Source organism: Cebus imitator, unplaced genomic scaffold (assembly GCF_001604975.1).
Source record: "Cebus imitator isolate Cc_AM_T3 unplaced genomic scaffold, Cebus_imitator-1.0 Scaffold42, whole genome shotgun sequence".
Taxonomy (NCBI): domain Eukaryota; kingdom Metazoa; phylum Chordata; class Mammalia; order Primates; family Cebidae; genus Cebus; species Cebus imitator.
Genome location: NW_016107357.1, coordinates 17,917,500 through 17,935,061, shown reverse-complemented (window position 1 = coordinate 17,935,061; position 17,562 = coordinate 17,917,500). Strand labels below are relative to the sequence as shown.

Genomic DNA, 17,562 nt, shown 5'->3' with positions numbered 1-17,562 from the left:
CCCAGATCCACCTGCCAACCCCAGATCCACCTCCCAACCCCAGATCCACCTCCCAACTCCAGATCTACCTCCCAACCCCAGATCCACCTCCCAACCCCAGATCCACCTCCCAACCCCAGATCCACCTCCCAACTCTTAGCATCAGAAACTTCCCATATTACAAACTAAAAGCAAATGATTAGCTGACCCATGTACCGGTTAAACTTCCAGAAACCAGAAGAAATTCCAGATAAAAAGAACTTAATCTCCCAGGAGGACTATAATCCCACCCCTCAGCCTGGCTGATGCCCCAGATATACAGATCTGTTCATCATACCAACACAGAACATCTGTGCTCTAGGTGCTTACTGAAAAACTCAAGTGAGCCTACTGCCTAATTTCTCTCCAGATGTTAACTGCCAGAATAACATATAAGAATACTACAGGTTACGTTGTTGCTGCCCTGCCCAATCCATTAATTCCCCCTCCCTAACAGCATTATTCACTCCGTGATACCATATTATTTTCTTTAAAGTTTCTCTCTTCCCTACTGAACATGAAGTCCTTGAAGGTAAGGGTCATATTTGCTCACCATTTTATACTCACTGCCAGGAATGCAGCAGGAACAAATACATGTTTGAGGAATGAATGAATGAAGTCTAATGGAGATGCCATCTATATAGTTCTCTAAATTTTTGCACTTGGATCAAGGCAAACAAAAGGATACACTGGCACTAAATTAGTTTGTCTTCCCACACCAAGCCCTTGTGTAATTATTCATGTTTGAATGAACCATGGCTTGAGCTCATAAGCAAAAGAAATAACCCATTATTGTATCTAAAGTCAATGCCAAATACATAACTCACTACCTCTCTAGTACATGGTATAGATTACATTATTTTCCTCAAACAGTCTCCTTCCTTCTTGCATGGACTCATCTTACCTGCCCCACTTAATTTGAGTTTGAGCTTATAATTTACCTTGGCCAAAAAGGTGGACATAACTGCCACAACCAAAAATAAACTCTTGAAGGCCTGGAGGTTTCTGTTACCCCTTTTGCACATCTATCCTCGGTTATAAAAACTTTGTCCCAGCTTGGGGCTGCCCTATCAGCTTGGGACTCAGGGTGAAAAGGCATGTAGGCCACTCCCACAGTCCACCCCAGCCCTGAATAGAGCTGTAGGGACCTATGTCCTCATGTAACAGGAGCAGAAGACCAATGTTTGTTTGCAAGCTACTGAGATCTGGGGGGCTATTTCTTACTGTAGTAAAAGCTAATTAATACAGCTTATCATAATCTGTAAGTCTCTAATGGAGGCCAGGCATGGTAGCTCATGCCTGTAATCCCAGCACTTTGGAATGCTGAGATGGGTGGATCATTTGAGGTCAGGAGTTCGAGACCAGCCTGGCCAACATGTTAAAACCTGTCTCTACTAAAAATTAAAAAAAAAAAAAAAAATTAGTTGGGCGTGGTGGCACACACCTGTAATCCCAGCTACTGGATAGAGTGAGGCAGGGAAATCGCTTGAACCCAGGAGGCAAAGGTTGCAATGAGCTGAGATTGTGCCACTGCACTCCAGCCTGGGCAACAGAGCGAGACTCCACCTCAAAACAATAAACAAATAAACAACAAAAAAGCACAAAAGTCTCTAGTGAAGAAATTTCTTTCATATGTCATTGTCATTCAATTGTTCATCAAATATCACAGAGTGCCTATTATGTATTAGCACTGTGCACTGATGATACAATGGTGAATAATATAGATGTGATTCCTGCCCTCAGGGAGCTTACATCCAATTGAGAGAGTAAACCACCCCCACTGACCAAAATGAAGTAAATTAAATTATAAACTGTGACACGTGCTAAGGAGAAACAAAGTACATGCTGACATACATCTATCACAACTGCAAACTTTGAAATATTAACGCTTCGTCATGTTACTGGGGCATCAGATTCTTCTCAACCATGCTAGTTGAGACTTCCTTTCTGGAACATGGATTTTGAAACTCATCATATTTTTCTTTGTCTGCTAGGAAGAATGGAACTAATGTGGTGGTGCGATTCACTCAGGGTGGCTGGCAAGATATTAACTATTAGGAAAAGTTAGAGGTTGTAATCTCAAACTTTTGGAAGCCCAAAAGGTTTTATTGAGGCAAGCTGAAGGCAGCCACTCATTAACATTAGCATAGGAAAGACAGAGACAATGAAAGGCCTTCCAAATTTAAGTCTGTTGACCCGACATCCCTCTGTCTCCACTCTGTTTACTCATGTAAATTTTGTGCTGGGTGTCCCTCTCCCGGGAAGATCAAAGGGGAATTACCTGTTAATAGCATTTACTCTGTGTCCAGGAACCTAAAGCTTTTATCAGTCGTAAAACCATTCTCTTAACCATGTTAATTACCCACAAGTGCGTATAACGTCTATGGAATAAAAGTGCGGATGAACAGGGAGTCTGGGACAATTGGTTGCATTTTGCCCTCTGAAAGCAGCCAACTGCCATCCCTAGCCCCCTGTATCACTGTAATGGTGTGAGAGTGTATTCATTCATCTGTTGTTGAGTCATGGTCTGCAGGCCAGACTTCCGCAGGTGGTGACTGATGTCTCAAAGTGGGCCTCAACTCTACGAACCGGTGTAGTATTAATGACTGTGTGTCACTCTTAGCCCCAGGTTTGTTTTCCTATCCATGTCTTTTCTATGGCCTGATGCCAATGACACATTTTTATACATTCATGTTCCATACCATTTGGAAAAGTGCCTCAAATCCTTTACGATCTTAGCAAGACTTTAAATTATCCATTCAAATACATACACATCTATCACAAGCAATTAATATAAATTATAAAATACTGAGACAGGGAGTTATGTTGGGTTCTGATGACAGCATGCCAAAATGCTAAATTATAATGTTAAAATTCTATGCTTGGTAGAGAGACAACATTTTCCTTCAAAAACAAGAATTCCTTCCCAAATGTTATGTTTGTTTTGGTTGTTCAGTATTTTCTTAAAAAACATCATCAGATGAAAAATTATGATAAAACTCTTCTCACAAAAAAAGCAGCATAAAATTAAAATCAAACTGAACCATCTCAAGAGTACATTATGAAAGATACCTAATTATTTCATGTAAAAATATGTAAATACATATTTAATACATAAAAAGAATTAACTAGCCAGATTAATTTTTCTTTGATTTTCTTTTGTTTTAAAACATACTTTTTAGGCAGGCTACAGTGGCTCACACCTGTAATCCCAGCACTTTGGGAGGCTGAGCTGGGCAGATCACGAGGTCAGGAGATTGAGACCGTCTTGGCTAATATGGTGAAACCTTGTATCTATTAAAACTACAAAAAAATTAGCCAGGTGTGGTGTTACATGACCGTAGTCCCGGCTACTCAGGAGGCTGAGGCAGGAGAATCGCTTGAACCAGCGAGGTGGAGGCTGCAGTGAGCTGAGATCGCACCACTGCACTTGATGTCACCATGGTGTGCTGTGATAACAGAGAAAAAAAAAAAAAAAAAGGAAAAAAAAAAAGAAAAAAAAAAAAAAAAAAAAAAAAAAAAAAAAAAAAAAAATAAAAAAAAAAAAAAAAAAAAAAAAAAAAACTTTGTTGAGCTATAATTTACATGCTATATAATTTACCTACTTGAAATACCTAATTTAATAGTTTTTGTATATTAAGAGAGTTGTGTAAATATAACTATAGAGTTTAGAACACTTTTATCACCTCAAAAGGAATTTAGTAACAATTAGCAGTTCAGTTTCTAAAGATTTGTCTATTATGGACTTTTCAATTAAATAAAATCCCACACTAGTATGATTCTTTCACTTACTATACTTTTGTGACTGGTTTCTTTCACTTAATATGATGTCTTTAAGGTTCTTGCATTTTTGTGGCATGTATCAGTACTTTATTTTTATTGCCAAATCATATGGATATATCACATTTTGTTTATTAATTCATAAGTTGGTGAACATTTGGGGTTCCCGTTACTTACTACTATTCATAATGTTTCTATGAATTTTCTTGTATACGTTTTTGTATGGACGTATTTTCATTTCTCTTTGGTATATATGAAAAGTAGAATTGCTAGATTACATGGTAATGCTATAATTTTATTTTTTGAGGAACTGACAAGCTATTTTCCAAAGCATAAGTTAAATTTCAAAAATATTAAAATCAAAAATGCCAAGGACATCTGAAGATATAAACGTGGACATAGCTTCAATAATTATTTTCAGATTAAAGACTTAAAACACACAGAGATGTTTGTGCATCACTTTCGTGATACGTTTTTACTCAGTTTGTGACTGAACATTTCAATGGTAATTTGGGAGGGAAATCTTGGCCCAAAACTTAGAAACGTAGCTCCTTATTGATGAGAAGCCTGCTTAAATGAAATCTCTGCAATTTAATGGACTGTCATATGAGAAAATAGAAAATGACAAACGAAGCTTCTGCTGAGCATTTATTATACTTTGTTATTATTATTACTGCCTAGAACACATATAAACGTGTTTCCAAGGCACTCACAGTATTTTCCCAATTTTCTTTCATTATTGTCTCTTGGGATCAGTTTTTCACATCCATAAAATGAAGGGCTGAACAGAGAAATCGTAAGTGATTCCTATGCATCTCTAATGTCTCACAACTCTCCCTTACAGTACTTTGCTAAGTCATAAGTCGGATTGCAGTTGCACTTGTCTGAATTTTTATTTGCTGTTGTCATCGTAAGTAAAGCAAGAGTGAACGAAGAAACCATCATACGGCATCTTTGGCTACAGAATAACTTTTTTTCAGTAACAAAGTGGTTGAGAAATAAACTTAAACTTGGAATACGCAGAATAATGACTCCATTGCAAAAGAATTGGGATCTTTGTAAATTTCATTTTGTTTCTTCAGAACCACCCCTGCCCCACACCGCTACCAGAAGCCCTGGGCAGCGTGTTAATCCCAAGCGTTCCAATCAGAATGTCACAGATTCATGGGGCTGACCTGTTTTCCTCAGGGATATGAAGAGACATGAACTGCAGAGGATCCAGACACTGCACCAACCAGCCTTGGCGTTCACTTATGCGAGACACATCTACCTTCAAAAACTGGTTGGGCATTCTGCTCCACAGGACGTGTGACAGGAACTGCACATGGAGGCGTGGGGGGCACTGTGGCACGGGGTTCTTGTGCTCACTCTTGAACAATCCCGCCGAGAGGGGCATCACATTCTAGGGGATGGGGAGGCAGAAAAAGAACGAATTTAGAACATCACTTGGGTTTCACAAAGTAATGACGAGAATTCTGCCCAGGACAGAGACAGGGAAAGTAAGACAACCCTATGAGTCAAGTCAACACAAGAAATCATAGAAATTGGGTTGAAAAGTTTCTGAAAGGACAAACCAGGAAATATACGGTGAGAGAAAACTATGCCTTTAGGGCATTCAAACAGGTTTTGGGATGTGTCTTTCCCATATACTGAACGGCACACAGAGAAGGCCAAGTGCAACCAAGCATATCCATATATCCTTTATATCTCTTTACCAGGCTGGGACCTCAGGGAAAGCTGGCAAGTCTATAGGGACTTTCAATGTCAAACTTCCTGAAAGACAGATAGGTCGCACCTCCCAGCTCTCCCTCTGTTCTCTGTCACCCACTCATCCTTGAATCACTGCCTCTAGCCAGAAGTATTCCAGATAAAGCTCAACAGAGAAACCTGACTACCAACCAAGAAAATAGAATATGTGAGGCATTAATTAACCTATTTATTTCTCCTCCACCTCCAATATCATTTTCAGCCATCCTGAATTCCTTCCGTCTGGTGTTGAAGAAAGAGAGGTCTCTGCTTTGCCAAAAGCTTCTTCATCTACCTATGATCTGCACAACACCCCTGCCTGCCTCTTATGGGACCATATTTCTGCATTACTTTCTATCACTCCTTCTCCTCTAAAGTCCCCTCAACCACAGGCTCTGCTTCATCCTTAAACTGCTTTCCTACTGCCCTCTAACAATGAGGGAGGTGGTGGCGGGGGGAGGTCAAGTACTGGTTTAAATGCTGATGATATGGTTTAAATGCTGATGAATAAAACTAACAGAATGCCTGCCCTCATATAGCTTCCATTTTTCTCACTGAAAGTATGAAATAAAATCAACAAGTAAACTAAATGAATTAAATGGCATTTCAGAAGAGATATCACGGGGCTGGGGGTTTGGGGGAGAGAAAGCCAGAATGGAGGAACCAGAATGCAGGGCAGCAATTTTAAAGGGGGTGGTCAGAATGGGTGTGATTGAGAAAGTGACATTTAAAGAAAGACTGGGCTGGGTGCGGTGGCTCACACCTATAATCCCAGCACTTTGGGAAGCTGAGGTGGGTGGATCACTTGAGGTCAGGAGTCCAAGACCAGCCTGGCCCACGTGGTGAAACCCTGTGTCTGCTAAAAAATTTTTCACCTGTAAAAAATACAAAAATGCTGGCATGTTCCTGTAGTCCCAGCTACTCAGGGGGCTGAGGCAGGAGAATTGCTTGAACCCAGGAGGTGGAGGTTGCAGTGAGCTGAGATCTTGCCACTGCACTCTAGCTTGGGTGACAAGCGAGTCTCCAGCAGAAAGAAAGAAGAGGGAAGGGAAAAAGGGAAGAAGGGGGGAAGGGGAAAGGGAGGGAGGGAGGGAGGGAGGAAGGAAGGAGAGAGAAAGAGAAAAAGAGAGAGAAAGGTTGTAGTGAGCTGAGATCCTATCACTGCACTCTAGCCTGAGTGACAGAGCTGGACTCTATTAGCAAGAAAGAAAAGGGACAGGGAAGAGGAAAAAGAAGGAAGAAAAGAAGGAAGGAAGGAGAGGGAAGGGGAGGGGGATGGGGATGGGGAGAGCAGCAGAGAGAGAGGGAGAGGGAGAGGGAGGGGCAGCGGGAGGGGGAGGGAAGGGGGAACGGAGGGGGAGAAGAGGGAGAGGGAAAGGGAGAGGGAGAGGAAGGAAGGAAGGGAAGGAGGGAGGGAGGGGTGAGCAGTCTAGTCTGGATGCATTCAATTTGTGATAGGTATTAGTCATCCAATGGAAATGTCAGCAGACGTCAATAGATAACAATGTATCAGACAGGCTTCTGAGAAACTGCCACTCTGTCAAATTTTGTGGGGAAAAAAAAAGTCACCTGAACTCCCTGCCTCCCTTCTCTCATATCTAGTCTTGAATTCACGGTAACATGGCTTCTCTCATCATTTCTTTATATATAATAATTGAGACAAGGTCTCTCTCTGTCACCCAGGAGGGAGTGCAGTGGCACCATCACGGCTCACTGCAGCCTCGACTTCTGGGCTCTCAAATGATCCTCCCACCTCAGCTTCTGGAGGATCTGGGACTACAGGCGTGCACCACCACATTGGCCTAAAATATTTTTTTTATTATTATTTTGTAGAAAGAGGGTCTCACCCTGTGTCCTTGGCTAGTTTCAGACTTCTGGGCTCAAGGGCTCCTCCTGCCTCCCAGAGTGCTGGGATTACAAGTCTGAGCCACTGAGACCGGCCCTTCTCCCATAGTTTTGCCAAGATTCTTCTGGCAAGGCCACCAAAGCCCTCTTCATGAACAAAGGCCAGGGACTCCTTCAGTCCGAGTTGTATGAGTCCACCTGTGGTATCTGCTATCTGATGTTAGCCACTCCTACGTATAAACCTCCATCCTCGCCTGGCTTCTGCTAAGACGTCTCTTTCAGTTCTCCAACGTTCCTGACAGCTCTGCCCTCAGCTTCTCTCACAGGTTCCTCTTTCTTAGTTGATACGACCAGGTTCTCTCCTCAGTCATCACCTCTCGCTCTCTACATTTGCCCTCGAATATTCCATTTACATTCAAAGAGGAATTACGGCTGACTTCTTGAGGACAAAAATTTTAATCTCCAGCATAGCTCTTTTTAGCACAATTGTGTATACATATGTGTATATATGTATGCATATGTATGTATATTATATATAAATTTGTTGAGCAGATACCGTGGATAAAGCACTGTTCAAGGGCCAGTTGCAGTGGTTCACATCTGTAATCCCAGCACTTTTGGAGGCCAAGGCGGGTGGATCATGAGGTCAGGAGTTCAAGACCAGCCTGGCCAGGATGGTGAAACCCTGTCTCTACTAAAAATACAAAAATTAGCCAGGCATGGTGGCACATGCCTATAATTCCAGCTGCTCCTGAGGCTGAGACAGAGAATTGCTTGGACCTGGGAGGCAGAGGTTGTAGTGAGCCAAAATCGCACCATTACACTCTAGCTGGGAGACGGAGTGAGACTTCGTCTTCAAAACAAAACAAAACAAAAAAAGCATTGTTCAAGATGTTTAATTATATCAACTTCATAAAACAGATACTGTGAAGCCCATTTTATAGAGGCAGAAACTGAGCTCACATAGTTTAAGAAAAATGTCCAAGGTCACGAAGCCAGCCTAATAAAACTGTCTACTCTGTCCACTCCGATGTGTGCCTGGAACCCCAGCTTTACAACTGCACAATTAAGTTCAACTTTTTTTTCCCTGAATTTCAACAAGCTCTTCTACTTTTTGCATTAGCACTGCCAAATTGTCCGAACTAAAATTTTAAATTAGCCATTGACTCTCACTCTTCTTGAGATCCTGAAAATTCATCTACAAATTCTGTTAGTCCAGTTCATTGCTAAATCCTATTAATTTCCTCTATAAAATACGTTCACAGTTACCATTTTTCATTCTGACTTCCATCCACGGCTCTCATCACTGTCTTCCACACAGACAGTACCAAATGATCGATACCTTATTGCTACTGACTGTTCTCATTCTCGCCTACCCCCACATTACTAATAACATATTTTTCCAAAACAAGTTTCATTATACTCAATCCCCCTCTTTAAATTTCAAATGGATTTCCCCTGTCTTTGTAATAGGTGCTAACCTTTTAGAATGCCACAAAAGACCTTTTCAACTTGGATTTCTTCTACCTTTTATCCATCTTAATCTCCAGCCACATTCTGGAAGGCATCCTTTGTTACAGTAACACGGAGTTACCTAACCTGCAGCACTTTCACTGTTGCATATTTTTGCTTCTTCTCATCCTCTGCCGAGAATGATATCTCCTAATAAATGCACCCGAAGAGCATCAAACCAGATGTTACCCCTTCAAACTAAATGTTACCTCTTCTTCAAGCTTTAAGCTCATCCAACTGAGCTGTTCTTTCATTTATGTTACTGGAGTACTCTATACATACCACTACTGTAAGTGGTACGGTTTCAGGACTTTAAGTCCATTCATTAGCTCACCTATGAGTCCAGTGATTATTACAATGTGTGTAATCTGGCATTTTTTGTCCATTTGTTTTGTTTCTTATACGCCTTTTATTGAATAACATACATAGAATAACTAAAGAGAAATACTTTTTCATCATTATGTTACCCTGGTGACCTGAAAGAGATTTTCAAGCAGGCTATCTTTTCTTGAGAGCATGATTTATTTGATTCCTATCAGTACTAATTTATTCAATTCACTTCAGAATAAATAAATGTTGCATCCTAATGGAAAATGATACAAATATAATACCAGGAATGAGTCTTTATTACCTTTATTCTTCCCAACTCAAACTGGAAAACGTTGGGACTTGTCGCTTGTGCAAAAACTGCTGGAAATAATTTTGTACTTGGCTCCACCTGAAATAAACAAATGAATTTAATAATGTTAGTAATGAAAGAAGACAAGGGAAAAAATATTTTCTTTATAACAACAAAGGAATACTTTACAGAAGGAGCCCAGAGACTTTCCTTTCTTGCATATTGATTGATGTGCTTCTTCAAGAATTAGAGTATTTCATTACTATGTGAACACTGCTGGGGGCGGGGATGTATTTTGTTTACTCTGAAGGGCTTATGGCACTTTAATTATTTAAGAGAAGTAAACATACATCATTAATTCAGCTTTTTTCATTTATTAAAATTTCTAATTTACTGTTTTTTGATTGACACATTGTACATATTTACTGCGGTACAAAATATTTTGAAACATGCATATATTGTATAATGATCAAATCAGGGTGATTAGCATGTCTAGCACCTTGAACACTTACAATTTCTTTGTGGTGAGAATGTACAACATCCTCTCTTCCAGCTATTTTGAGATATACAATACCTGATGGTTGACTATAGTCACCTTACTGTCCAATAGGACCCCAGCGCTTATTCTTCCTTTCTAATGTTAACTACATCTGTCGGATAGCCTCTATATGTTAACCCTATATTCACTGGATATCCCTCTCCCCAACTTTCTCCTAATCTTCCCAGTCTCAGTTAACCACTGTTCTATTCACTACTTCCATGAGATTAACTAGCTTCGATTCTACATATGAGTGGGCAATGCAGTACTTTTCTTTCTGTGTCTGGCTTATTTCACTTAACACAATATCCTCTAGGTTCACCAACATTGGTGCAAATGACAGGCTCTCATTTTTTTTGTGACCAAATAGTATTCCATTGTGTATATATCCCACATTTATTCATCCATGAATGGGCACTTCAGTTGATTCCCTGTCTTGGCTATTGTGAATAAAACTGTGATAAACACAGGAGTGCGGATATCCCGTCTACATACTGATTTCATTTCCTTGGGATATATACCCAGTACGGGGTGTTCTGGATCATATGGTAGTTCTATTTTTATTTTATTGGGAGACCTTCAGACTGTTTTTCATAATGGCTATATTTACATTCCCACCAACAGTGTATGAATTTCCCACTTCCTCAACATCCTTGCCAACGCTTGTTGTCCTTTGTCTTTCTGGTAATAACCATTCTAACTGGAACAAGGTAATTTGCGGTTTTGATTTGCGCTTTGCTGATGATTAGTGATATTGAGCACGTTTTCATATGCCTGTTGGCCATTTGTATGTCTTCGTTTGAGAAATGTTTATTAAGGTCTTTTGCCCCCATTTAAATCAGATTGTTTATTTTTGCTATTGTTCTTTGTGTTACGTATGTATTCTGGATATTAATCCCTATCAGATGTATAGTTTGCAATATTTTGTCCCACTAGGTAGGTTATCTTTTCATTCTGTTGATTGTTTCCTTTGCTGTTCAGAGGATTTTTAGTTTGATATAATCCAAGTTGTCTATTTTTGCTTTTGTTGCCTGTGCTTTTGAGGTCTTGTCCAAAAAATCCTTGCCCAGTCCAGTGTCATCAAATATGTCCCCTGTGTTTTCTTCCACTAGTTTCATAGCTTCAGATCTTAAGTCTTGAATCCACTTTGAGTTGATTTTTGCATATGGTGAAAAATAGGGGTCCAGTTTCATTCTTCTGCATGTGAACATCCAATTTTCCCAGCAACATTTATTGAAGAAACTGTCTTTTCCCCAATGCATGTTCTTAGTACCTTTGTTGAAAATTAGGTGGCTATAGATAGATGGGTTTGTTTCTGGGCTCTCTATTCTGTTTTATCGGTCTATATGTCTGTAGTATATTTCCAAGTCTGGTACTGTTTTGCTTACTATGGCTTTGTAGTATATTTTAAACTCAGCTGGTGTGATGTTTCCAGCTTTATTATTTATTTATTTATTTATTTTTCAAGATTGTTTTGGCTACTTGGGGTCTTCTGTGATTTCATAAGAAATTTAGGATCATTTTTTCTATTTCTGTGAATAATGTCATTATTATTTTGATAAGATTTCACTGAATCTATAGATTGCTTTTTGTACTCTAGACATTTTAATAATATTAATTTTTCCAATTCATCCAATCCAAGAGCATGGGATATCTTTTAATTTATTTCTGTCTTCTAAAATTGATTTCACCAATGTATAAAACCAGTGTAGAGATCCTTCACCTTTTTGTTAAATGTATTCCTAGATAAATTTTTTTTTTTTTTTAGGCGGAGTTTCACTCATGTTACCCAGGCTGGAGTGCAATGGCGCGATCTCAGCTCACCGCAACCTCCGCCTCCTGGGTTCAGGCAATTCTCCTGCCTCAGCCTCCTGAGTAGCTGGGATTACAGGCACGCACCACCATGCCCAGCTAATTTTTTGTATTTTTAGTAGAGACGGGGTTTCACCATGTTGACCAGGATGGTCTCGATCTCTTGACCTCGTGATCCACCCGCCTCGGCCTCCCAAAGTGCTGGGATTACAGGCTTGAGCCACCGCGCCCGGCCTGATAAATTTTTTTTTTGAGATGAGTCTCACTCTGTCGCCCAGGTTGGAGTGCAGTGGTGTGAGCTTGGCTCACTGCAACCTCCTGCCTCAGCCTCCCCAGTAGCTCAGATTACAGGCACCCACCACCATGCCTGGCTAATTTTTTTTTTTTTGTATTTTTAGTAGAGACAGGGTTTCACCATGTTTGCCAGGCTGGCCTCGAACTACTGACCTCAGGTGATTCGCCCACCTCAGCCTCCCAAAGTGCTGGGATTATAGGCCTGAGCCACTACACCCGGCTGATAACTGATTTTTAAAGCTATTATAAATGAGATTGTTATCTTGATTTTTTTCTCAGAGCATTTACTACTAGTGTAAAGAAATACTGATTTTTGTATGCTGATTTTGTATGCTGAATTTGTATCCTGCAAATTTACTGAGTTTATTAGTTTTAGCAGTCTTTTAGTAAACTTTTAAAGGTATTTTTACAAGAAAGATCATGTCATCTACAAATTGAGACAATCTGATGACTTCTTTTCCAATCTGTATGCATTTTATTTCTTTTTCTTGCCGAATTCTCTGGCTAGGACTTCAAGTATTATGCTGAAGAGAAGTTGTGAAAGTTCTTTGTCTTATTCCAGACTTTAGAAAAAAAAAACTTTCAGCTTTTCTCCCATTTAGCCTGGGCTTTTCTTTAATAGAGACTTTTCATTATTGATACAATTTCCTCACTCACTATTAATCTGCTCAGATTTCCTATTTCTTCATAAGTCAGTCTTGGTAGGTTTATATCTAGAAATTTATCCATTTCTTCTAGGTTATCCAATTTGTTGGCATATGATTTTTCACAATATTTTCTCATTATCCTTTGTATTTCTGTGATATAGGTTGTAATGTCTTTTCAATGCTGATTTTATTTATTTGAGTCATCTCTTTCTTTCTTAGTCTAGCTAAAGATTTATTGATTTTGTCTTTTTTTAGAAAGCCAACTCTTCACATCATTAATCTTTTATATTGTTTGTTTAGTCTCTATTTTATTTTTGTTCCAATTTTTGTTATTTATTTCCTTCTATTAATTTGGGGTTTAGTTTGTTCTTGTATTTGTGGTTTTTTGAGGTGCAATGTTAGGTGGTTATGTTTTACTTTTTAAATGTAGGTATTTAATATTGCAAACTTTCCTCTTAGAACTGCTTTTGCTGTATTCCATAGCTTTTGGCATGTTGTGTTTACATTTTTGTCTATCTCAATAAAATTTTTAATTTCTCTTTTAATTTTTTAATTTACCCACTGATTATTCAGGGGCATGTTGTTTAATGTCCATGTGATCAGAAAATGTATATGATGTCAACTCCATCATATTAAATTTTTTTAAGATTTGTTTTGTGGCCTAACATATGATCTATCCTAATGCCCCTTGAGCAGTTGAGAATAATGTGTATTCTTCAGCTATGCAGCTATTGGATAGAATGTTCTGTAAATGTCTTTTATGCCCCTTTGGTCTGGAGTGCAGTTTAAATCTGCTGCGTCCTTGTTGAATTTTTGTCTGGATTATCTGCTGTTGCTGAAAGTGGGGTGTTGAAGTTCCCTACTATTGTTGTATTGAAGCCTATCTCTCCCTTAAGATAAAATACACTTTACACATTGGGATGCTTCAGTGTTGAGTGCATATATATTTACAATTGTTACATCCTCTTAATTGATCCTTTTATTATTAAATAATGACCTTCTTTGTCTCTTGTAACAGTTTTTANTAGAGTGTCCTTTCCCAGTGTATACTTTGTTGAAGATGCGCTGATTCTGAGTATTTGGCTTTATTTAGAGGTTCTCTATTCTGTTCCATTGATCTTCTTTTTGACATTTTAAAAATTTCGTCTATTTTACCTCATATAAGTGTAGCTACTTCTGCTCACTCTCAGTTTCCATTTGCACTGAGTATCTTTTTCCACCGCTTCACTTTCAGTCTATGTCTGTCCTTACAGGTAAACTGAATCTCTCCTGGGCAGCATATAGTTGAGTCTTGCTTTTTATCCATGCAGCCACTCTATATCTTTTAATTGAGCAATTTAATCCATTTACATTAAAGGTTATTATTGATAGGTAAGGAGTTATTCCTGACATTTTGCTCATTGTTTTCTAGATCCTTCATTTATTTCTTTCTCTCTTGTTTACCTTTGGGGTTTGGTAGCTTTTCATGCTGTTAAGCTTTGATACCTTTCCCTTTCTCAGTGTGACTGCTGCAATTTTTTCTTTGTGGTTACTATGAAACTAAGATAAACAATATTGTAGTTATAATAGACTATCTTAAGTTGATATCTTTGGTGGCAAAAAAATACTCTGGACTTTTACCCTCCCCTCACAATTTGTATTTCTGTTGCCTTAATTTACATCTCTATATATTGTGTGTTCCTTAATAACTATTTGTAGCTGTAGTTACTTTTGACAATTTTGATTTTTAATCTTCATACTAAAGTACTAGAGGTTTAAAATATTTGGCATAGCACCATTTCAGTACTGTAGTATTCTGAGTTTGATTTAAAATTTACTTCTATGAATGAGTTTTATACTTTTACATGTTTTCATGCTCCCAACTATAGCAGTGCTTTAGGCATTTCTTCTAAGTTAGGTCCAGAGGTGGTGAATTCATTCCGCTTTTGTTTGTCTTCAGAGTACTCTATTTCTCCTTCATTTCTAAAAGATAGCTTTGCTAGATATAGTATTCTTGGTTAGCAGTTGTTCTTTCAGCGCATTGACTATATCATCTCATTTTCCTAGTCTTCAAAGTTTCTGCTGAGAAACTTGCTGACAGTCAAATGGAAATCCCAGGATATATGGCTTGGTGCTATTCTCTCACTGCTCTTAGAATTATTTTTCTTTGATATTTGACAGTTCGATTATAATGTACCTTGGAGAGGACCTTTCTGGGTTGATTCCATTAGGATCCTTTGAGCTTCCTGGGTCTGGATGTCCATATATTTCCAAAGATACGGAAAATTTTTAGTCACTATTTTGTTAAATATGTGTTCTGTGTCTTTCTCCATTGCTCAGTGCCATCCCATAAGTTCTATAGGCTTTCTTCCTTCTTTCTTATTCTTATTTCTTTTTCTCTCTCTGGATGGTTACTTCAAAATACCTGTCTTCAAATTCATAAAATCTTTCTTATGCTTGATCTAGTCTGTTGTTGAAACCATTAGTTGTATATTTTATTTATTGAACTCTTCAGTTCCAAGATTTCTATTTAGTTTTTTTTCTATTATATATATATATATTTCTTTGTTAAATTTCTCATTCAGATCATAAATTGTTTTCCTGACCTTGCTGAAGTATCTGCATTTTATTGTATCTCACTGAGTTCCCTTAAGGTCATTATTCTGAATTTCTTTCCAGGCATTTTGTAAATTTATTTTGGGGAGGGGTATCTGTTATTAGAGAATTACTGTGTTCCTTTGGATGAGTCATGTTACCTTCCATTCTCATGTTTCGTGTGCTCCTTTTACATCTGCTTATCTGGTAAAACAGTAGCCTCTTCCAGTTTTATGAAGTAGCTTTTGTAGGAAAATAGTTTTTCCTGTAGATGGGGTCCAGGTTGGTTGGGTAGGATACACTGGCTTTGGTTCTGGGTGGATACAGTAGCGTAGTTCTGTGCAGATTCTTCAGCTGTAATTTATGTCAGCAGCATGTGCGAGCGCTTTAGTGATCTAGCTACAGGCATTTGTGGTGGTGATTGCGCAGCTCTGTTGATGTAAGCCCACCAAGCTGGTTCTCAGGTCACAGGAGTGCAGCAGCTGAGACAGCTATGGGAGGGGGCTTGCTGAGGGCCAGTCTGCTTGGCTAGTTTTCAGACCAGGGGCACATGCACATGTGTCTGTTTTACTTTTTGATCTTACAAACTGTGTTCTCCTTTAATGGGGAAAAAAGATCTTCCTCCCTTGAAGACTGATACCATCACTGACCACATACCTGATAGTATGTGCTCAGTTCCTTGCCATTGGCAATGAACGTGAGCAGCCCGCTGGCAGCATCCACCACACAGCCGATCTCCAGTCCATTATTGTTGCGTCCTTGCCCGGGGCTCATGCTCTCACCCGCACATACCATATAGCAGTTGCTGCGTTTGATGCTGAATTTCAAAAGAACATTTTTATCTTTGTACAACCACAGATAAAAGAGAAAGCAGGTATATTTTGCAAACTAACTAAATTATGCTGCGCAAGCAACAAGCTCATGCTGTAATGGGAGAGGTGCACAATGGGCCCGATTCTGTGATTCTGAGCAAAACTCCATTGACTGCAGTGGACGTTCTGAATCAGGTCTTATACGTCTCTACATTTCACACCTAATGAAGACAGGTCAACAAGTTGGAACCAAGTAAGAACTGACCTGCACCTTCTCTCCAAAAACTCAAACCAAACTGGACCTTTTTCTGAGGTTCAAAAAAGTTTAACTATTTAAAAATCATCCAAATTTGTAATTATCATCTCATGGATATTTTTTGATTTTTTTTTTTTTTTTTACCACTTATTCTGAGATGAGGAGCATTTGTTTCCAAACACTATCAAAGTCCTTAGGCAAACTCTACATAAGCCATCAGTGATTTCAGGTATTTAAAATTTGGCTAAAATGTCACCCTTTTCTGGACAATTCCCAGTGATCTGAGAGACAGACTTAGCTGGAATATGCAAAAAACAACCCAGTGATGTTAACTACAAATGCCACCTAATTTTCACCTTCCCTAAGCTTTTACTAGAGACGGTAACAAAGTTAAGTAATTGGAGCCTTATCAGCATTCTCTTTCTCTGCCACTATACAGTGAACATACTAACAAAACTAGCAAAAAAAGGCTAAAGCCAGGCAAGCAGAAGGAAAAGAACAAAAAGGCTGCGATAAATCAGTTTTTGAGTAATCAGATGTAGGCTGCATTTCTTCACACTATGTATGTAAAATCCAATGACACTTCCCTGTCTTCCGCTTCCTACAACAAAATCATCTTTCAGTTATCCCATCCCTATATTGAGTTCTTTACTTATATTGTTGCCATCCCTGAAAATTAAGTGTGGCCCCCAAAAATATTCCTGGAGACATGTGTTTTTTTTTTTGTTTGTTTTGTTTTTGTTTTTTGTCCCATACTTATGTAAAGAGCTCTTCATTAGAGAATTTTGCTGGGCCCCCATTGCAAATGCTAAGTCCATTATGCTTCACATGTTACAACCTGAGGGAAGGAAAGTGAGTTTCCCAAAAAATGATGGTGCAAGTACAGAAGAAAAGCAATGTTATCAAGGACTCTTTCTGAGACCTGTCACAGCAGATCAGAGAGGATGCATGGGCACAAAAGGTAGAAGCCAATGGTCAGATCTTCTCTTGTCTTGTTCTGCAAGGAAGATAGCCTTCACTTTTTTGAAGGTTTGGTTTGAGTTTGGTTTGTTTTACAAATGAAAAAAGATGGCACAGAAAGTGTAACTGACTTACCCAAAGCCACACAG

The 17,562-nt window shown here is 38.9% G+C and overlaps 1 protein-coding gene across 1 annotated transcript in view; it reads right to left on the bottom strand.

The window, feature by feature from the left end:
- RYR2 (ryanodine receptor 2) overlaps positions 1-17,562 on the bottom strand; it is a 787,527-nt gene that overhangs the window by 230,462 nt on the left and 539,503 nt on the right. The window contains exons 34-36 of the mRNA XM_037737814.1: positions 16,043-16,202; positions 9,533-9,619; positions 4,974-5,200 (exon numbers count right to left, since the gene is read on the bottom strand). Coding sequence (XP_037593742.1) covers positions 4,974-5,200; positions 9,533-9,619; positions 16,043-16,202 — 474 coding nt within the window. The remainder of the gene's footprint in view (positions 1-4,973; positions 5,201-9,532; positions 9,620-16,042; positions 16,203-17,562) is intronic.